Source organism: Myodes glareolus, chromosome 13 (genome assembly GCF_982192425.1).
Source record: "Myodes glareolus chromosome 13, mMyoGla1.1, whole genome shotgun sequence".
In the NCBI taxonomy this organism is placed as follows: domain Eukaryota; kingdom Metazoa; phylum Chordata; class Mammalia; order Rodentia; family Cricetidae; genus Myodes; species Myodes glareolus.
This window is the reverse complement of record NC_142038.1, coordinates 74,431,216-74,453,422: the sequence shown is the minus strand read 5'-3', so window position 1 is coordinate 74,453,422 and position 22,207 is coordinate 74,431,216. Positions and strand designations below refer to the sequence as shown.

Below are 22,207 nucleotides of genomic sequence, written 5' to 3'. Positions count from 1 at the left end.
AACTCAAGGCAGCAGCGGTTAGCCCCCAAGAGGTCTGAGACACAGAGAGAATGTTGGGCATGACTTGATTTGGGGAAGGGAGAGCATTATGTAGATTTGTCATGTGACCAAAAGTTTCCTCAAAAAAATGGAAGCCTACTGCTTCTTACACAAACTCATGTATTGAGTCTCATGGCTGGCATCGTGTTTGTCTAGTCCTTCGACAAACATACTGCACATTTCTGTTGGGCATGTACCCAGGCATGTAACTGGGTCATGCATTTGGCTTTGATAAATACCACTGAAATTACCCGGCGCGAGTGAGGATGGATCACAAAACAGACTTTAGGAGTTTATTAAGAGAGACAAGGACACGTGCAGAGGTCTGAAGGAAGTTGGAGCAGGGAGAGAGCATGGAGCAGGCGTGTCCAGCTTTTAAAGGCTGCCTGGCGCATGCGCACAGGGGCTCACGCATGCGCTCAAGGACTTATATTGAGTCATGTGTAGGTGATGTGACCATGCTGCACATAGGTCACGTAGGGCTTGAGGTGGCTATGAAAGTTGCCTGAGCTCTTGTTGGTGCATGCGCAGCCTTGGAACCCAGAAGTGCCAGCCAGAGTGCTGGGTGATGGAAACCATAACAACCGCCAGTTTTCTAGCATGATTAGCCAAGCCTCCTTCCCTAATCACCCCCAAATGTCTGGTTGCGCCTCAGTTTCTCTATTCTGTAGGTGAGAGACATTTGGTTTGCATCTAATTCTCGCTGTGTGTGATTGCAAACAAAGCTCCTATCAACACTTGTCTGAAGGCGTCTGTAGGAATCCGGCAGCTGTCCTTCTCAACAGCAAGCTTGCTTCAGCTGCACAGCCTGTTTGTAGAGCTGCTGTAGGGATGCCGAGGCTGGGCAACTCACAGAGAGAAGGGTTTTACTTAGGTCATGGTTCTAGAGGCCAGCAAGCACAAGACCAGGGACCTGGCGAGGATCCCCTGGCATATCGTAACACGGCTGAAGGTGCCACATGGTTGAACTTGTGTTCCAGTAGCAATTGTTCAAGAGGAAAGAGGCCAAGGCAGCTGGTGCTTCCTAACAGTTCACTCTGACCCACCCCGTGGGGAAAGGACTCACTTCTGTACGTCTTCAATCTGTTTACCAAGCTCTGGCCCCATAATCTATGTCCCCTAAACTCTGCCTTAATATTGCTTTGAAGAATTAAATCACGCCATGAGTTTTTGTAGGAACCAACTATAGCAGCATCTCATGTCCTAATCATTCAAAGTTCTTCAGTTTGAGAGTCCCTCCTTCCCCTCTTTTTGTCCTCTTAGAATCAAGTAACCCTGAGAGGACTCATACCACACCTGGGCCAACATGTCATTGTCATCCATTTTTATCAAACAGAACACCCAACATTCCCCATAGAGGTGTTTGTGGATGGAGGAAGACCATGGTCAGGTGAGCAGCCTTGATTAGGCTCCATGACTTGTTCCCGATGTCACAAGTGGGCTTCATGACATGTTCCCGATGTCACAAACAGGCTCCATGACATGTTCCCGATGTCACAAACAGGCTCCATGACATGTTCCCGATGTCACAAGTGGGCTCCATGACTTGTTCCCGATGTCACAAACAGGCTCCATGACATGTTCCCGATGTCACAAACAGGCTCCATAACATGTTCCCGATGTCACAAACAGGCTCCGTGACATGTTCCCGATGTCACAAACAGGCTCCATGACATGTTCCCGATGTCACAAGTGGGCTTCATGACATGTTCCCGATGTCACAAACAGGCTCCATGACATGTTCCCAATGTCACAAATGGGCTCCGTGACATGTTCCCGATGTCACAAACGGGCTCCGTGACATGTGCCCAATGTCACGAGTGGGCTCCGTGATGTTGTCCTTGCAGCCGTGTGACAGCATCTCTCGCTCCCTCTCCAGGTTCCTTCCTTGCCTCATTTTGCCCTCATTTACTCGGCTGCTGGAACCAAGTGATCTCCAGTGGCCAGGTGGAGTTTGACATCTCAGAAGCAGAGGTAGCGGTGACGGTGAAGGTTCCAGAAGGAAAGTCCTTAACACTGGTGCGTTCTGCTTAGCCTTCAGCATGCTTCCTGGTCAGTCATTGTATGGTAGGCTCCTGCCAGTACTTTTTCCTAGGAATTAATTCTGTTTAGTGAAAAAGTTGGTTATTTGTAGAAAAGTATGTTTTATAAACCCATAAAAATAAAACCGCGTGACAATCACAGCCAGGAGAATAGGAATGACAGAGAGTAAGTGACTGGCCTACGCCCAGCCTTCGCTTACTCCTTGCCCCTACTGGCCCCTCTCTGAAACTTTTACCCTCCTGGTTACTTTCTGTCACTTTCTCATGTCCCCCTTTAGTGATTTTCCTTACTCTGATCTCCATATGTTGATGTCCCCGGGATCCACTCTGAGACCCTGTGACAGATCTCTGTGAACATCATCTGTGCCTAGTGAGCCTGTTCCTGCTTTGTGGGAATAGCACCCATGTCTCTGAACTCACTCTTGATCTTGCCTGAACTCCAGGCCCAATAACTGACCGTCGGGGTCTCCTCTGATTGGCCTGGCCTTCTTCCAGGGTCTCTCATGCTGTTCCTACTGTTGAAGCTGCCTCGCTCTGGTCCAGGCCCTCACTCTGTTGACCTGTATGTCTTTGGTTCATCCACTTCATTCTGGTTCACTCACCTCATTCTGTAATTAATGGCCCTTCCTGCCCGTTTCTAGTTCATCTTTCATTCATGCCTCCTCTGTCCCATGTTCCCCCTTTGCTGCACTAATTGTTGTTCTAATTGGTCTTCATAAAAAAAAAAAACAAACCCAGAACCAGATATTGGCATAAATGCTGAAAGATCAGAGAGCGAAAGGAGCAAGTCATAGCCAACTCTTGCCTTGTTAACGCCTCAGCTGAAAAAGGGTATCCTGTCTCTACAATTCCTCAGACTGAATGCTGTCTCTATGAAACCTCAGACTGAATCCTCCACCTTATATTCCTCTCTCTGGCCAGCCATATCACTTCCTGTCACCACTCCCAAGTACTGGGATTAAAGGTGTGAGTCACCGCTGCTCGACTTTTTTCCTTTTAGACAGATTCTATCTTGTGTAGCCCAGCGTAGCCTTGAACTCACAGAGATCCATCTGCCTCTGTCTTCTGAGTGCTGGGACTAAAGCTGTGAGCCACCACTGCCTGGCTTTATGGCTAACTAGTGTGGCTAACTCCACACTCTGATCTTCAGGCAAGCTATATTTGTTAAAGTATAAACAAAATATCACCACACCCCTTTCATTCTCTGGCCATAGTCATTATTCAAAAGCTCACAGACTTGCCATTTTTGACAATGCTAGCAGGCTTTCTTGTGCTCTTTTCTAGAATCTTCTACCTAATTTTGTACCTGACAAAATCCTGTTGACCAGTGAACCTGGCTTAGAGTTAATTCAGCATTTCCTTAAGGATGTCTAGGAAGCTAGGAAGAGTTCACTGGATTCTGCTCTGTGGCCCTCCAGTCTATTCCTGTGCCTCCTTCTCCTCCTCTTCCTCCTCCTCCTCCTTCTCCTCGCCTTTTTTTTTTCTCTCTCAGGGTTAATCCAGCATTTCCTTAAGGATGTCTAGAAAGCTGGAAAGAGTTCACTGGGTTCTGCTCTCAAAGCCTGGCTCAGTGATTTACAAACCCCACAAGGCCATGCCTCCTAAACCTCCCCAGACAGTGCTACCAGCTGGAAATCAAATGTTCAAATACATGAGCTACCCAGGACATTCTCATTTACACCACAAATACTAAATAAACTTCAGAGGGAGACCACGATAATAGGTTCCCTGTTGGCTCCGCAGCTTCTGTTTGCTTACCTTTAAAATTATAAAGCAGTGGCCCCCAGAGAATGGGGAGTCCCACACGTGCATCACGTGTTGCCCCAGTCACCCCAACAGGCTCTGCTAGGGATGCAAATCTGCACGGCACCTTGGACTAACCACCACTCAGCCCTGGGATTCCTTGTTCCTTGGCGCAGATGCTTCCAGAGTCCAGCTTGTGCCCACTGTTCCCTAGCAACTGCACTGAGTCTTTCCCCCACTCGGGTTTGCTGCTGTTCTTGCTCTGTAAATCCCGTCTTGCTGGCATGTGGATAAATAGGAAAGGATGTGGGGTCATTCTCTTCCTCCTTCTCTGGCCTTGGCTTTCCTTTAGGTCCGTGTTCTAGTGGTGCCGGCAGAGAATTATGACTACCAAATACTTCACAGAACATCAGTGGACAAGTCCTTTGAGTTCATCAGCAATTGTGGAGGAGACAGTTTTTATATTGAGTGAGTGTCGTTTTGTGGGAGGGCTCTGGCATGATTCTGTTCTCAGCTGGAGGTCTGGAAAGTCTGGCCTGGAGTCGGCCTCTCCTCACCACCCAGGAGAGGAGGGGGCTGGTGTCTCAGGAAGGTGATGCTCACTGTGCCCACTCTGTGAGAGACCTCGACATGTACCATCTGGGCAAGGTGACCACACTCAACCTTGAACTCAGCAGAGGCCTACCCTCAACTCGGGATTAGGGACCAATTAGGAGAATCTCTTGCACCTTGCTAATTCATATTGGCTGCTGTATATACTAAAAGATCCCACCCAGGGCATCTTCCCTGGCAATCACCTCTGTGATGGGGACTGTCCAGAGCTGTGCCCTTTGTGCCCCGTCTTCTCTCATCCCTAGCTGCTAAGAGCACAACAGCCCCAGTACCTGCTCTGCTGTGGAATCCAGTGTCCCCTAGAAGCTTCTAGAAGGAGCCAGGAGCTCAGGAGGCCCTGAAGATGGTCTCTTCTTGTACAGTGATAGTAAAAGCTAAGGCCCCACAGCATCTCATCTGCTCCATACTGCTCATCCTTGGGAATGACCCCAGCTGAGGTCCCTGATCTGGGAGATGAGCCACCTGGCTGGACGACTGTGAGGCTCAGTACCTGACACTTCTCCGCACATCATTAAGTCTCCACTATCTTTCCACACCACAGCTCATCCTGCAGCTGCTTTAGCACCGGGTTCCCACTGGCCATTCCTGTGGTGCCCTCTCCTGATGTTGGGGACAGGGTGGCGGTCACTGGCTGAAACCACAGTGGGGTCATTTTTCACTTCTTTCCAAACTCTAGTGCTCAGCGCCCCCACCCGCAGAGATGCTGCCAGGTGAACCCAGTCGGGAAGGGAAGTTGAGGAAAGACGCACATCCTAGGCTATCACCATGAGTGGTTTTGTTTTCACAGCCCCCAGGCAGCCTCTGGATTCTGTAAGGATGCGGCAAGGTCCCTGGTAGCCTTTTACCATAACGGTGCTCTGCCCTGCGAGTGTCACCCTGCTGGGGCTGCCGGCCAGCACTGCAATCCTGAGGGCGGACAGTGCCCTTGCCGGCCCAACGTCATCGGGAGGCAGTGCACGCGCTGTGCAACAGGCCACTATGGATTTCCACACTGCAAGCGTAAGTGACCCTGCCCGGCTTCTGAGGCTTTCTCTAGTCCCGAGGATGATGTCATGCATGGCAGGACTTCTCAGATGTCATCATTTTGGACACACACCTTGGGGCCTATGATGAGGTCCTGATTCAAGAGACCTAGTCTGGGCCCAACACTGTATTCCTTATAAACACGCAGGCTAGCTCATGCTCCGTGTCTACAAGCTGTGGTCTGAGCCACAAGGCTCGAGGGCGTAAGCATAAATGTGAGTGTATACTTATCACATGGGTAGCTTAGTCCCTTTCCTCTCAAAAGTCCTTTTCAGGTTGTGTGATCCAATGAAAACTTGGTTCAGATAGGACATTCATTCAGTTAGGAACCCTTGTGTTTTTAGTTCAGAGCTACCCTGTGGTCCGATGCCCTGGGTCAGCCCATGCCGAGACTGGCAAGGAGAGCGACAGGTGTGTGGAGCACCACAGGACACTCTGTCTGCACAAACAGAATGTCACTGCTGCAGACTGTGCTGACCATGGGCCCTGGACCTGCAGTGCTTTGGAAAGCTGCAGAGCTGCTCCAGAATGTCTTGAACGTTCCCTACTTGATGCCTCCTAGAGCTTTCTGTTGAACAGGAGGCCCATGTTGGAATGGGATGCCAGCAGCCTGATAGGTTTGTGGAGTATATAGCCTGGAGCCAGTTAGTCCAGCTGCTCCTCACTTGGGGGTCTTACACTGTTATCCCCTGGCTCAGATCAGCATGGACAATGACGACCATACAGAAGGGGAAGAAAAACATGCCCCCAAACTCCATGGGAACTCCAGGAAATCCCAGTGGTTTGCATAGTCCAACTCTTATGCAGCGTCTCTTTGTCCCTCGGCAGCTTGCGACTGTGGCAGACGCCTTTGTGACGAGGTGACGGGGCAGTGCCTCTGTCCACCCCGCACAGTCAGGCCCCAGTGTGAAGTCTGTGAGGTGAATGCCTTCAACTTCCACCCCCTGGCCGGCTGTGAAGCCTGCAACTGCTCCAGGAAAGGCACTGTGGAGGCGGCCATTTCTGGGTGTGACAGGAACAGCGGGCAGTGCAGGTGAGCCGTGGCACACTAGTGTGCCGGATCCTGTCATGGAACAACCAGGTGCTATCTGGGCACAGCCTGGTCATTCCCATTCTTCACTTCCCACCTGTGCACAGTGACGGCATCAGGATGGAGCCTCCCAGAAAGAATGGACTTTGGTGGGTAAATTGCTTGGTCCATCCAGATTTAGGGCAGCCAGGCAGAGCCCCAGGTGGTAGGCTACCAGTTACCTCAAAGCCAGAGCAGCCTTGCCCACTTCCCCCACCACATTGTCACAATAGGATTGTACTCTGTGTGTGCCATGGTCCCACTGTCTTGATGGTTGGCTTTGATTGTCCATTGGCATAATGTAGAGTTGTCTGGAAAGGGGTCTGCACTTGGTCTAGACAGTCCCTTCCCATGCGACTCTCGACTGTGTCAATTGACACAATTAACCCTCACAGGCCTTCAAAGCAGGGTTTATTGGTTGTGGGGAACCAGGCAGGGTTGGGATCTTCAGGAACCACTGTGATCCAGCGCACGATGGCTGAGAAATGGTGACTGTATTTGTTCCTGTTGCTGTATTACAATGCCCTGACAAGAGTAAGCAAAAAGAGAAAGGGGTTAACAGTTTGAGAATCTGGTCCATTATGCTGGGGAAGGCTCTTACATGATCTAATCCCACACATCTGTAGCCAGGAAGCAGGGCTGATGAATTCCAGCACTCAGCCTGCTCTCTCCTTTTTGTCCAGTACTAAGGATTTCAACCTGTATGTTGAAGGCCACCAATCCGGCCAGCTTAATAGCCAGCAAATTCTATGATAGCACCGTCTTAATTATATCTACAAAGACGTATTTTCATGTTCACACCTTGGGTGGACACTGCTCAACTCTCCAAGATAACAGTGGTTCACTCTCCAAGGAAAATCCCTCCAGCAGTTGCCTGGTGCCTGCCAGCTCTTTTGGGTAGGGAGACATTGTATGGAAGTTTAGAGAAAAGCGAGTCATGGACCATCCTAAGACTTTGAAACCACAACCATTAGTCCTGCCTGAGTCAACTAGCCAGTCAGCGATCAGGCATGGGCCTCCTAGTGATGTCTAGGCTTAATCACAGGAAGCCAAGAGCGAAGGAGCTGAGAAGTGGCAGAACTGATGTTCAGACAGCTCAGTCAAAAACTTCCCCGCTGGCGAGAAGAACCCCAGGGTTTCCCAGGATTGCTGACACAACAGGAATCCCACAGGAAAGAGGGATTTGAGAGCCCTTAACACCAGTTAAAGCAGCAGGAGATGATAGATGGGTTTGCTAAAGCACAGCATTTTAGGAAAATATCTTGAGGAATTTTAACAACCCACTGCCAGCAATGGTAATTTAACTGACTAGAAATTTCTTAACTTGGGAGCAAGGGATGTCTTACAGCTTGGCTGGCAAAGGGACCCCTCTGACGGGTGTCATGCTTAGATGAAATATGAAGCTGCTTACTTTGACAAATTGCCGAGAAGGCTGCATCACGTGATGGAAACATTACAATGTATGATCCAATCAATGGCTTTGTCCTAGCAGAGCCCTTAGAGGTAGCATTAAAAAAACAGCTTTAGCAGTTCCCTATAGACTATAAATTGCACAAATTCCAATGTTTATACAGAAAAGCCATTTAATTGCTTAAAATAGTAATTTATTTACAAAATTTTTCTTCATGAAATTTTTGTATGTATTTGTGTGTATGGTGTTTATATGATGTTTTTTGACAATTGTGTGCACGTGTGTGTGTGTGTGTGTGTGTGTGTGTGTGTGTGTGTGTGACCAAAACTCAACCTCAGGTTCCTTCTGTGGTCACCATCCACATTAGTTTTGGAGATCCCATCTCTCACTGAACCTGAAGCTTAGTCATTGGGCTAGTCTGGCCACCAGTGTGTCCTGAGGTCCATTTGTCTCCACTCCTGGCTTCTGAGGGTGCTTGGGATCAGAACTCAGGATTTCTTGCTCACTTTACACACTGAACCATCTCCCCACTCTTGTAAAAGACTTTTGTGTGAAAGCTGCTTCCCTGTGCACTGGAAATTTCCAGATGACGGCAGGGACAATGGTGTTTAATGGCACCCAGAACGTGAGTGAGAGAGTGGTTAGTGACCCCTGGTGTTTGCAGCCTAAGGGAAGACACAGCCTTCCTCAGCAACGCAGGGCTTGCTGAGAGCAGAACTAGTGCGTAATCACAAACCACAACACTTAAAAATTAAAAATTAACACTTAAAGATTAGCATTTTCTGTTGTATTTCCTGCTGGCACTGTGAAGTTTATCCTTCCTGCCAAGCCAAGCCATTACATGTGTTACTCTGTGACATGCACCAGTAAATACTTGTGACCGTCCACAGTGCTCAATCTTTACTCTAGACAAATGGTGCTGTAATTTTAGGGAATTTAGGGATAACTTATTTAAAGCACAAAGATGAATTTTCAGCCCACTTTCCTCTTTTAAATGTTTTTAATTGATTTTATTGAGCTATACATTTTTCACTGCTCCCCTCTCTTTTTCTCCCCTCCCCTTCAGCCCTCTCCCATGCTCCTTATGCTCCCAATTTACTCAGGAGATCTTGTCTTTTTCTGCTTCCCATGTTGATTAGATCTATGTATGTCTCTCTTAGGGTCCTCATTGTTGCCTAGTTCTCTGGGATTGTAGGCTGGTTTTCTTTGCTTTATGTCTAAAAGCCACTTATGAGTGGGAACATATGATAATTGTCTTTCTGGGTCTCAGTTACCTCACTCAATATTTTCTAGATCCATCAATTTGCCTGCAAATTTCAAGATGTCACTATTTTTTCTGCTATGTAGTACTCCATTGTGTAAATGTACCCCATTTTCCTTATCCATTCTTCGGTCAAGGGACATTTAGGTTGTTTCTAGGTTCTGGCTATGACAAACAATGCTGCTATGAACATAGTTGAGCTCATGTCCTTGTGGTACGATTGAGCATCCTTTGGGTATATACCCAAAAGTGGTATTGCTGGGTCTTGAGAAAGGTTTTGATCTTGGCCATTCTTACAGGTGCAAGATAGAATCTCAGAGTTGTTTTGTTTTGCATTTCTCTAATGAGTAAGGATGTTGAACATTTCCTTAAGTGTGTTTCAGCCATTTTAGATTCCTCTGTTGAAAGTTCTCTGTTTAGGCCTGTATCCCATTTTTTATTGGATTCTTTTGGTGACCAAATTATTGAGTTCTTTGTATATTTTGGAGATCAACCCTCTGTCTGTTGTGAGGTTGATGAAGATCTTTTCCCATTCTTCAGGCTGCTGTTTTGTCTTGTTGATCATGTTCTTTGCTTTACAGAAGCTTTCAGTTCCAGGAGGTCCCATTTATTAATTGTTTCTCTCAGTGTCTGTGCTACTGGGGTTCTATTTAGGAAGTGGTTCCCTGGGCCAATGCATTCAAGTGTACTTCCCACTTTCTCGTCTATGAGGTGCAGTGTGGCTGGCTTTATGTTGAGGTCTTTGATCCCTTTGGACTTGAGACTTGAGTTCTGATAGAGTAACTAGTGAGAAGACACCAGACAGGTCTCCCTGCTGTCCTGGATGCCAGTTTCCAGCACGGTAAGAAGCTTAGCAGAATCATCACTGACTTTGCTTCTAAGTTTAAACTTCTGATCTTATTTTCTTGCTTTGCCTCTGATGGCATCCAGACAACACTGTGTCAGCTCTAGGTGTCTATCTGGCCAACCCCAGAGACTGAAGTTCTGACCGTGTGCCGCTAGAACACAGTTCCAGTTTCTGTAGCAATGTAAAGCATTTGGTGTGTGAATTTAATGAAATAGAATAGTAGGAGAAGTAAGAATTACCTGCTTTCAGTAATGGAAAATGAATACTGTTTGGCTCTCGAAATGCTTCCAAGGGTTATAATGGCCTTAGAAGAATTCTTAATCTGTGGCACAAACAAGGAAGCTGGGACCACTGCTTGCAGAAACTGCCATGCTGGGACTCACCCCCTGCTTAAGGTAGAGTAAGGGAATAGAGGAGATGAAGGAGATGCCCCTCCACCATGGATATCCAGTGGGGCAGGTGTCCCACATGCTTTTTTCAGAGAAGCCTGTTGGGAGGATTTCTGTCTCAGCTGCTCTCACAGATGAGCAGCCGTGTCCGATGGAGGAGTAGAGCTCAGAAAGGACCTGCTGTTCTTGGGACGGAAGCGTTTCCAGCCAGACTTAGCTACGAGGGAAGGCAATCCCTTTGATGACTGAACAAATACTGGGAATGGGGCACCAGGCAGTGTGGTCAGCAGGGAGGAGGGGTCTCCCACACTCCCCTGTTGTCCTTCATGTCCTGAGATGTCTGTCTCGCAGCCCAGAATGACCTTTCTCAGGCTGTTTCCTTGTCCCCAGTCCTGAGCTTACAGCAGGTTGTGTCCTGCCTCCGCCATTCATTGAGTGACCTTAAGTAAACTCTTGCTCTCTTTTGGCCTTCATTCTTCTATAAAATAAAAAATATTATTTGGGAGATTAGGTATTTGTGTGCACACCCTTCAGACAGGGCCCGACGCACACACAACGCCTAGTGAGTATTAGCTGTTGTTAGTGTTGGTGAGGGCCGTGGTCGTCTGTCTCTCTGTCTGTGCTTCCCTGAGGCCCACCCCTTCTGCACCTCTCAGACACCCTCCCCCATCCTCACTGGCTGGCATCATTACTTCACTACAAATGAGCCCACGTGGACTCTCTGACCGGCTTTACTTAGGACACGTCTCCTGAGTCCTGGGGCTCCTGTCCTCTCGCATATATAATGGAAACACTTTTTAAGATTTTATTTGATTTATTTGTGTATAGATGCATGTATCTGTGTCAGTATGGGTATATGTACATATGTGTGTTCAGGGGCCCTCAGAGTCCAGAAGAGGGTATTGGATCCCTTGGAGCTGGAGTTACAGGTATTTGTGACATAGGTGTTGGGGCAGAACTCCAGTAATTATGACTGAACAGTAAATGCTCATAACCACTGAGCTGGCTCTACAACCCCCAATGAAATAATATTTTTTGACTTTTTATTGATTCTTTGTGAATCTCACATCCATCATGCACCCCAATCCCATTCATATCCCTGTCCCTCCTTATCTCCGTATCCACCCTCTACCCTTGCAACCTCCCCCACCAAAAGAAAACAAACAATGTGACCATGGTAGCTGGGGTGTGTCATGATGTGTCACAGTATACCGTTTACCAGTTTTCCTTGCAAGTGTTCATTGCCATGAGTTATTGGCCTGGTTAGAGGCCCCTGGCCTCTGCTGTGCCGGAAATCCTGGCTCCTCCACACACGTGCTGCTGTTGCTCGAGTCATGGAGGTCCTGCAGCTTTGGCTCTCAAGACCAACCCTTCCATGTGCTCCGTGTTGGGGTGGGCCAATTTAACGCCCTGGATCTGGGTCTGGGTGGTAGCTGAGTTAGTCAGCCCTCCCACTCTCCTGCACCCTCGTCCCCAAGACCAGTTCTATTGTACTGCCCAAGCAAGAAGTGGGACCAGCTCACCTGCTCTCACTCCTTTGGGGCCAGTTTTCTCACACTGCACAGGTGAGGGGTGGGGCCAGTTCCCAGTGCTCATGCCCTCTGGGCACTACACTCCAGTCACCAGGGCCAGCTCTCCTGTGCTGCCCAGGCAAGGGTGGGGCCAACTCTGCACAGCCCTCAGACATTAGCATTGCCTCAGGTAGCAGCGCAGACAAGAGACATTATCATGGCATTTGGTAGTAAGATGAGCCAGGGACATTGCTACCACAGAGCCATGGACCCAGACACGGTCTTCAGTCACGGCATGGGCCAGGACTTCACCATGGCTTCAGTGGCAGTGCCGACTCTTCCTCCCCCTAGTATCTCCAGTTCTGCCTCTCTTCACAGTGCACAAATGGGTCCACATCTTTCTTTCTGTCTTCCCACCACACGCTTGCTCCTCACAGTGGTGCCTGCCCTGCCTGTGCCATGTGGCGGCAGGTGGGGGATCCCTTGGGTGTCTTCTGCTTTGCCCATGTCACGTGGGAGTGGGCAAGTAAGATAGTATTTTCCAGGACCTTTTAGTGAAAGCTCCGTCTTAGCGGATCCTTAGCTCCCAGATTCTGCGTTCAGTCTGACCCCATGTTATTGTCCTGCCGTCCAAGCTGTTCAAGCCACACCTCCCCTCTTAGACGTAAAGCTGATCTGCTGAGTGATGACGGCCTCTTTCTTGTTTTTAAGATGCCAAGATTTCAGACTTTAAAACTCAGTTTCCCTATACCCAGTCATGTGTCCACTTCTGGCAAGGAACAGATCATCCTGCCGGGTCCGTCCTTCCCCACTGACTACCACCCTTACTAAGTCCCTGTCCCACTTCAGTTGGACCAATAGTGGCTCCTGATTGGTTGTCCTCCGGGGTTACTTATTCACTCATTCAAATAAGCAAACAACTGTCCAAGGAGTTTGTCTGGTACCATGACAACGAAGAAGGAAAGGGAAACTTCTTTTCTGAAGCCTGGCTGAACATCTCTTACACAGACCTAGAGTCAGGCTGACTTACACATTTCTCTGGGGAGACTCTGGACCCCTAATTCAATAGGACTATGCTAATTTACAACCACACCAGGAGTTTAACATCCTTTTCCTCCTGAATGCTCACTGATATATAATGCTGTTAGTCCATCGAACTTGGGACAGTACCAATAAATGCATGTTTCTGATTCCATTGACTTTTAGAATCTTTATTTTCAATGTTTGCTGATACCTACAATGATATTTATGTGCTTGTATTAAATGATGTGTGTGAATTTATGCTTACGTTGATGCTTCAACTCATAACATTGTATAATGATCAAGTCCAGGTATTTAGCACAGACACCATATTAAGCGTGGTAAGTGTTAGGAATTTTCCTAATGCGAGCTCTCTACTGATGCAAAAATTCCAATCAAGCCAAATGACAACAAGCCGAATTAAAAGATATCCAGGTTTAAGGATTCCTGCGGTCTCGAATGGCCCAGAGGGGAACCGGGAAGCTGTGAAGCGACTACGGGGTTTGGGGGAAAGACAGCAGGAAGACCACGAAGGAACTTTCCAGAGAGCAGTTTAGGGCAGGCTACCTTGCCCCTCCTCGGGGGAGGGGTCAAGGTTTGGTGGACACAGGGGCAGGGCCTCCAAAGATGGAGGCCAGAGATGGGGACTTACATTAAGTATGTTCACGTTTTTTTCTCTTCTGGTTGCTTTGAGCAAAATACCATCTCTTTCTCCTTATATAACTAGCACTTTGCCTGTTGACTATGCTTTTCTCAGCCCTTCCTTCTCTCTGCCCTCTGCTGCCTCTAGTAACCACTATTCCACATTCAACTTCTTTGGACTCTACAATTTTAAGTTCCATCTGTAAGTAAGATCATGCCATACTTGACTTGCATGCATGACTTGATTCACCTAGCACAATTCCCTTTTGTCCATGGTATTGTACATATGGCAGGGCTTCATAGCTGGGTAGTATTCCTCTCAGTATATGTGCCACATTTTCTCTGTCCATTCATCCACTGATGGGCATGTAGCTTGATTCTGGCTGTTTGGCCATTGCAAGCAGCACTACATTGAAGGTGGGCATGAAACTCTCCCTTGACACAAGTAGTGTCTTTCCTTTGCACACGAACCTGTGGTTTTCGATGCATATGCATACTTGATTTTCACAATGACCATTGTTTGCTGTGTGTATGCGTGTTTCGTTTCATTGCTCAGACTTTATCTGATGCTTCATTTTGGGTACAGTGTTTCAATCATGCTTATGTTGTAATGAGGAAACCTATACTAATTCATCATGACAGCTGGCATGGTAAGTCCAGTCATGTTGTATGGGGGATCTTTCCATGTCATGGGACTCTACACAGAGTCACTGCCACCATACTACTCCTTCATCAAAACCTTCCTCAGTTTCCCATTGTCTCAAGCATCAAGGCCAGTCTTCCATAGGTCTGGCTTACACCTTCCCTTCTGAGTTTCCTCCTCCTCTATGGGCTCTGCATACATTCACTTCTCCAGCCATGAAAGGCCTCTGTCCCTCTTCTACTTTCAGATTATTCATGTCCTTCAAAGAGTTTGTGTTGCAAACTGAAAACTCACAGAAAGAATGAGACCCACAAGTCACAGAGATAGTACTACCATTTTTTTATACAAGCAAACTTAATGTTTAGTCATTCTGTCTCTTCCACTACTACTTAATTTCTTACATCTCCATGTCTTCAGTGAAACTGTGCTGATGTCAAGACTGGCTTGTTCAGCCTTGCTCCCTCCAAGTCCTCTGACACAGAGATGTGAAGTGTAGAAGCCATCAGTAATTCTCGAGTGAGGGAATCAATGACAGGGTAGACCTTGGACTGTAGGTTGAAACTGGCATTTGATGTGACCATCAGATGGTAGGAACTGCAGTATTTAATAACAGAAAGACAATGTTCTCTCCAGTGCATCTGGACCGGTTCTATGAGATGCTTGCAGGCACCCACGCACGCACGTGGGCAGATATTATTACATAATGTTGGGCCCCCAGCCGAGTGTCTCAGAGATGACTTCATAGACCAGCATCCCGAGAGCGGCCCTGCCGTTTCTCCAGGTGGCAGCAGCCAGCACAGCCCTCCTGTCTCTGATCTCCTCGGAGACAGGTGTAAGGTCAGGCTGACTCGGGTTGGTTTAGAAGATATTCAGCCAGATCTTAGAGTGGGTGTTTCTATTTTCTTCCTGGTTGTCATGACATCACCAGATTCCTGTGGTTGCTTGATGCTACACAGGATCCAAAGACTGAATTCCTCTGGAGTGTAGATTCTATATTCTTCAAGTTCTGCCTAACTGGACTTGTCATCCCCATCCAAGGCCACTGCTCCCTATTTGTATTTTTCTTCCCCATTCTTGTGCTCTCGGCTGCCTTGTGCCTTTTCAGCTCAGAGCTAGGTCCAGGGTGATAGGCGTGGTCTCCAATCATCCCCTCCCATGTCATCAGGTCACAAAGGCTCTGGAGACAACAGGGGCGGGGCAGGGGGGGGGAGAGACAGACAGACAGACAGAGAGAGAGAGAGAGAGAGAGAGAGAGAGAGAGACCACTGTAGCTTCCCTTCTGCCTTGTCTGACTGCCCTAACTGTAACAGGCATCCATACTTTCCTTTGTCAACAGACTGAGACTACTACAGCAGCTGTGCTTCCAAAAGCATGCCTTCTTCTTCCATAGGACCCTGTTGTAGGAACGTGAATGTCCCCGCAGTACCTGAAATTGTTGTTTGAATGTGAAGTGTCCCCTGTAGGCTCACATGTTTGCACACTTGTTTGGGAAGGTGTGGATTCTTTAGGAGGTAGGTCTTGAAGGTAGGCTTTATAACCCAATCCCATGCCTCTTGAGGCTTCGAGAGTGAGGATGCAATATGACCAGCCAGCCTTCCCCTCCTACTGCCTCGACACCATGTCTGAAGCCATGTCTTCTATGATGAAATGATTCCCTTCTCACTGTAAGCCAGAGTCAATGCTTTGTCCCGTAAGTTGCTTTCATGGAGGTGTCTATCTTAGCACTGGGAAAAGAAGCTATGATGGCAACCAAGAGGATGGAATTCAATCCAGCATCCTGGGCGTGGTTTCTAGATAGATGCTGTAAGTGCCCACACAGGCACACGTTCTGCAAGTTCACTGCTTTCTTGTTCAGAAATATGCAACTACGTCTAATCTGAGACTGAAGGCATTTGCTGGACAATTGGCACCATCATTCAGCTAATGCAGCCATGGGCCAAAGCCCTGCATTTTTGGGCTCTTGGTCCCCAGCTAGTGGAACCTCTAGGAACTGGGACACGGGGAGAGACTGTGAAGGGTGTACTCAGGCCTCGTCCCTGTCTTGCTTTCTGCTTCTTGCCTGTCACAGTGCGAACAGCGCCCCCGACCTCCACGCACTAAGTTGCTGTGCCCTGTCTTCTCTGCCATGACAGGTGAACCTTCTGGAACCCTGAGTCAAACAGGGGTTTACTCCTGTAAGTCATCTCTGTCAGGTATTTTGGACACAGTTATACAATGGTAACTGCTACATGGGGTTTTCTATTCTTTGCCTCTCTGGGCCACCAGGTTCTAGATTTTTTTCTTGGCTATCTGATTGAATTTAGTTTGAATTTCATGAGAATAGATTGGGGGTTATTAACCTGGTTCCAGAAGCCTCTGATAGTGAAAGTGTGTGTGCGTGTGTGCGTGTGTGTGTGTGTGTGTGTGTGTGTGTAGGGTGTGTATATGTAGAATATGAATGTATAGAGGGTGTGTGTAGGTTGTATGTATGTGTATATAGGGTGTGTATGGAGTTGAGGGGATAGTGAGGTGGTTCATATCCAGCTTCTCTGGTATATCCCTGATCCCCTTTCAAAATTTCTGATGCCCTGCACTAGAGTGATTGCTTCTAGCAGAAGGTTTATGAATTCCTCCTGTGTGGCTCTAGATGACCTCACACTTCCCACCTAAAGTGACCAGGTGTAGTTTTAAGGATAATGTCTGCAGTGTCAGACAGTGAGGATGTGAGCTGGCTGGGCCTGAAGATCTGGCCAGACACTGGAGTTGTCAGCAGACCTTACTGGTGATGCCGACTTCACCTTTTCAGGTGTGCTGGGTATGCACTGGGCTGTGTGCTCCTCTAGGCCAGGGTTAAGCAGGAATCATCACAGAGACGTGCCAATGTGTGCAAGGCGCAATCCTGAGGGTCTCACACAGCGTCTTATTCAATGCAACAATCCATTTTCTCAGATGTGCGAAAACTGGTTGTAAAAGGGATGCGTTTTCTCAGCCCCCTGCACAGTGAGCTGTAGCGTGCATAGTACTGGAGTTTAAGCTGCTTGCCTCCATTCTCACTATTAACAAAATTTCTTTCTGTGTTTACAAGCAGATGTTTGGTTAAAAAGCAGCTGCTCTGACTTAGGTAGGGGACGAGGAACGGAGCGCACAGCTCCCTCACCCCTTCCTCTGTCCCCTACATGGTGAGTCCCCCTTCTCCTGCCCCTGTATGGTGAGCCTCAGGGCCCTGCCCCTCAGACCAGCCTTTTCTCGCTCACCCCATGCATCAGCTGCATTTGCTGGTGACTGACGAATCAGTGTCCGTGGGCTCAGGCTCTCACGGTCCCTCTCTTCTGGACTTGCCCCAAACGGCTCCTCTTGCCATCTGCTTCCCTCGGCTACTTCCTGCCCACAGGCTCCGACTCACTGATTCCTTTTCTCCTTGGCCTCCGCGGGGTCTGGGATCCATCATATACTGAGCTGGAAACCTGGGACGCTTCGTCTTTTCTTCCCCTACCTCATGGAAGATGCAAGTCCCAGAAACCTCCCCTCAAAACACTTTAGAAACCACTCTCATGCCCACCCTAAACCCTCTTCCCAAAGCCAGCTCCTGACCTGGCAGCCTTCAATTGGAACTCTTTTCCTCCACTCCACCATGCGCATGGTCCAGCCACATCCTCTCCTCCTTAGGCTCCTGCCTCATCATGCCATCCTGACTTAGGAGTAGCCTTGAAGGAGATGCAGCGCTGGGGTTTGATTGTTGCAGAGTAGCGAGCATCCAGCACCTTGTAAAGATGGGTTTCATATCTGCTGTCTGGGTTAGAACCCCAAGCCGTTTGCCTTTGGGGCACAGTTCTTAACCACTGTACTGTGGTGAACAGGACGGGGACCAGTCCTTCCTTGGCACAACTGAACTCTCATCTAACTTGACAGACCTGAGGTTTGACAATCTCCTCTTGGGCTTCAGTTCTAGTGACACCAGGTGTGTGCTTCTTGAACATACTCGGTGGTGTTCATACTGTGTTAATTTAATCTGAAACACCAGCACTACAGCACTTAGGATCAGCCCAGGTGTTACCTCCCCCAGGGAAACGGGTAGCTCTTCTAGGGTGGACCCGTGTGTACTGTTCCGATTTCTACTTGTGGGCTTTGGAGGAGTTGTGTTACACATCTCTGTACCTCCAACCCTTAGCAAGGACTCTGATCCAGGGGTCACAGGTCATCCATGGTGGCATCTTCACTTGCTTTCGGTGGGTAGTCTTTTCCAGACCACAGTGTCTCCCTTTCTGTGGGTGTCAGCAGCCACACTCAGCCTGTGTCTGTGTGGCTGGTGTCTTGCAGCGACTGTCCTGTCACTGCACGGCAGGGAGACCTTTTAGAGTTGTGCGCAGAACAGTGGTGGGAGTTATGTTTCCTTTCTTCCTGTGCAGGTGCAAGCCTAGAATCATAGGGCAGCGGTGTGACAGATGTGCTCCTGGCTTCCACCACTTCCCTGAGTGTGTTCCCTGCAGTTGTCACAGAGATGGGACTGAGCCCGACATGTGTGACCCAGGGACTGGAGCTTGCATGTGCAAGGTAAAGCACGTCCTGTGATGCTTGGGAGTTCTTCCGGGGAACTGACCTGTGACAATTTCTGTAATGTATGTAGCATTTTGTTCTTACCCTCTCCCTTCATAGGCATGATTGAAGGAAAGATCTTTCACATCTTTTAGAAAGGCTACAGCCCCATCCCTCGCCCCATGACAATCTGTTAATAAGGACAAATCCTTTTAGAAAAATCAACATGAACCGTTTTCTATAGCATCAGGAGGTTCATCTCTTCCTTGTAATTTGTTCTTGGATGAGGACCCAGGGCTGTCTTCCCTGCCACAGGTCCCAAAAAGTTATAGATGTTCCAGGTGGGGGAAGTTCTACCAGTTACCCTCCTTCTGCCATCAATCCCACAGTTCTGTCTCTGTGTCTCCGGATGCTAGAGTGTCTTACAGCCCCACAGTCCTGTCTCTGTGTCTCCGGATGCTAGAGTGTCTTACAGCCCCACAGTCCTGTCTCTGTGTCTCCGGATGCTAGAGTATCTTACAGCCCCACAGTCCTGTCTCTGTGTCTCCGGATGCTAGAGTGTCTTACAGCCCCACAGTCCTGTCTCTGTGTCTCCGGATGCTAGAGTATCTTACAGCCCCACAGTCCTGTCTCTGTGTCTCCGGATGCTAGAGTGTCTTACAGCCCCACAGTCCTGTCTCTGTGTCTCCGGATGCTAGAGTGTCTTACAGCCCCACAGTCCTGTCTCTGTGTCTCCGGACGCTAGAGTGTCTTACAGGACTCACTCTTTATGTTTTGTTTCAACAGGAAAACGTGGAAGGCCCAGAATGCCAAGTGTGTCGCAAAGGATCATTCTACTTAAACCCTGCCAGTCCAAAGGGTTGCACCACGTGCTTCTGTTTTGGAGTGACTGCTGACTGTCAAAGCTCACACAAGCGAAGATCTAAGGTGTGTTTGGGTTCTTGGTATTCCTAACGTCGCTGCTCCTTGGCCTGCAATACTGTCTCCATAGATGCCATCATGAGTGTGTCTCAGATTATTCAGGTCTTTGATCAAATGTCACATGCTCAGAATGCTTTCTCTACCTCTCCCTGGAAATAGATAATCCTGGTCAGTATCTGTATTGTTGCTCTTGACTTCTCCATAGCGTTTAACACTTTGTAACATATTATACCTTTAACTTTAAAAATTACTGTCTTTCCTTTCTCCGTAAGTGGAATGTGAAGTCCTTAACATATACCAGGGCTTAGGACAGGATTTGGGACATAGAAAATGCCTAGAAAATACTCAGTCAATGAATAGAATTTGTTGTATTGTAAAGAATATGACAGATATCCAGGCAGACATCTGGATAGAGAAACCTTCAGGATGAACGTCAGAAGGTTCACAAGCACACTAACTTTCCGTCTCCACAAAGTTCTGATATGCCACTCCCTTGAGCCCTCCCAGCATTGAGGAGCTCTCCAAATTTATCATTCATTGTCTTCATAGAGCTCCCATTATGTAGATACGATTGATTAAGCCAATGGCTATTGGTTATTAACATAACTTGTAATTGACCTATGGGAAGGTCAGGGATGGGCTGAAAGTTCTGCCCTTCTACACATCTGCTGACCTTTGTGGTCACCAGTTCCCACTCTGAGGCTAGCTAGGAGGCCCAGTAATCTACATCTCACAAAGCATGTAGGGCGTGTGTTTGCACATGCCTGGGTTCGTGTGGATGTGCGGATGTGCTTGGACATGTGTTATGTGCAGGCCAGATGCTCATGTTGGATGGTTTCCTTTGTCATTCTGAGGTGGGCTCTCTCTGACACCAGTTCTGCTGCTTGACAGCCAGCCAGCTTGCTCTGGGACAGTCATGTCTGCCTCCTGAGGGTTGAGATTGCAGGTGAGCTGCCCTGCTGGCCCAGCCTTTACATGGGTTCTGGGGATTCAAAGTCTGGACATTGTGTTTGTGTGGTATACATTTTAGTCTCTGATGTCCCTCCAGCCCTACAGAATATTTTTATGGTGGTAATAACACAGTCTTCATTCTCTTCTTATATTCTTCCTTTTTAAATTTCTTTCTCAAATGTTTACCACATGGAAGGGTGTGTACCTATGCTTGTTGAAGCCAGAGGTCAATGTCAAGTGTCTTCCTCCATTGCTCTCCACCTCCACCTCTGAGGGAACCCCTAAGTGAGCCTGGATCTTGCCTTGGCTAGACTGACTGGCATCCCCCTGCCTTCACTTCCCAAGTACTGAGACTGCATGTGTGTGGCACCCCACCTAGCTTTTTTCTGTGGCTTCTTGGAGGTCAAACTCAGGTTCTCGTGCTTGTGAGACAAGTACTTTCCTGCTGAGCTCTCTCCCTCTCTGTCTACTTCTGAAATTAACTTTATAAAACTAAGATTTTATCAACTTCATTAGTCCACGAGCCAGTAGCACCGTGCATACTGTTTCGGTGTTATATTGCTTTACATATTTTACTGCTGACTGAATGGAGGGTGGACTGGATTGTGGAAGGAAACATAGTTTGTAAGTCTGCTCTGTAGTCTCCCCTTTCACCCCTCACCGCGTACTCCTAAGTGTTCCTTGTCAATTCTTTGTTTTCCTCCCCTCTAAATGGAGCTTGCTTCCTCAGTGACAAAGGAAATATTTTACTTGGGCTACTGTATTCCAAAACACAATTAATTTTTTGAATATTGTCAAAAACCTTTTAAAAATCTAAGCTAATTTTTTGAAAATTTCATACATGTACAGAATGTATTCTGCTTATTCCCTCCCCTCCCGCTCTACCCTCCCTCCTGCCTCTGCAACCCTTTCTCCTTCCTTCCTGTCCCTTTCCAAGGTCAATGGCCCTTGGTTTTATTTTGTTACCCATTTAGTTTGCTCCGGTCATCTATGTGATCACTGAGTTGTAATTCCTCATTGGAGCCTGACAGAGCCACAGTGCTTACACAACTGAAGATGCTCACCCTTCCCCTCTCCCTTTCCATGACTCTATCCATAAGAAGTTGCCCATCTGTGATGGGGAGGGTCCCCGGAATTCCTCCTATATCCTTCTGTATGTGGAGCTCATCTTTTAAAGATTTATTTAGTTATCATCTATGTATATGTGCATGTACCTACATGTATGTATGTATGTATACCATATGAGTGCAGGTGCCCTCAGAGGCCAGAAAGGGCATTTGATACCCAGAACTGGAGTTTCAGGTGGTTGTGAGTTACCAGGTACTAAGAGTCAAACCAGGATCCTCTGCAAGAATCACAATGCTCTCAACCGCTGAGCCATCTCTCCAGCCTTTGACTTCACTTTGTAAAGATGCCCACAATCAAGTTATTATTCATCCACTTCCTTTATGATTATTTGAACATCCAGTAAATAACCACCACATGTCAGAAACCAAGGCATGTGGTAATATACAAAGATAGAGCCCACATATATGTGGTTCCATGCTCCCTGGGTCAGAAGGGAAGCAGAG

At 47.9% G+C, this 22,207-nt stretch overlaps 1 protein-coding gene and 1 long non-coding RNA gene across 2 annotated transcripts in view; one reads left to right on the top strand and one right to left on the bottom strand.

Annotated features, from left to right (window-relative positions):
* The window catches only part of Lama3 (laminin subunit alpha 3), a 235,761-nt gene that overhangs the window by 130,866 nt on the left and 82,688 nt on the right, over window positions 1–22,207 (top strand). The window contains exons 28-34 of the mRNA XM_087896244.1: window positions 1,303–1,429; window positions 1,919–2,058; window positions 4,177–4,292; window positions 5,224–5,435; window positions 6,288–6,492; window positions 18,638–18,782; window positions 19,551–19,691. Coding sequence (XP_087752370.1) covers window positions 1,303–1,429; window positions 1,919–2,058; window positions 4,177–4,292; window positions 5,224–5,435; window positions 6,288–6,492; window positions 18,638–18,782; window positions 19,551–19,691 — 1,086 coding nt within the window. The remainder of the gene's footprint in view (window positions 1–1,302; window positions 1,430–1,918; window positions 2,059–4,176; window positions 4,293–5,223; window positions 5,436–6,287; window positions 6,493–18,637; window positions 18,783–19,550; window positions 19,692–22,207) is intronic.
* LOC148120061 (uncharacterized) lies at window positions 319–4,254 on the bottom strand. Its single transcript, XR_015734744.1, has 2 exons — window positions 3,840–4,254; window positions 319–2,143 (listed from the first exon to the last, which is right to left on the bottom strand). It is a non-coding gene; the product is annotated as an uncharacterized LOC148120061 (long non-coding RNA).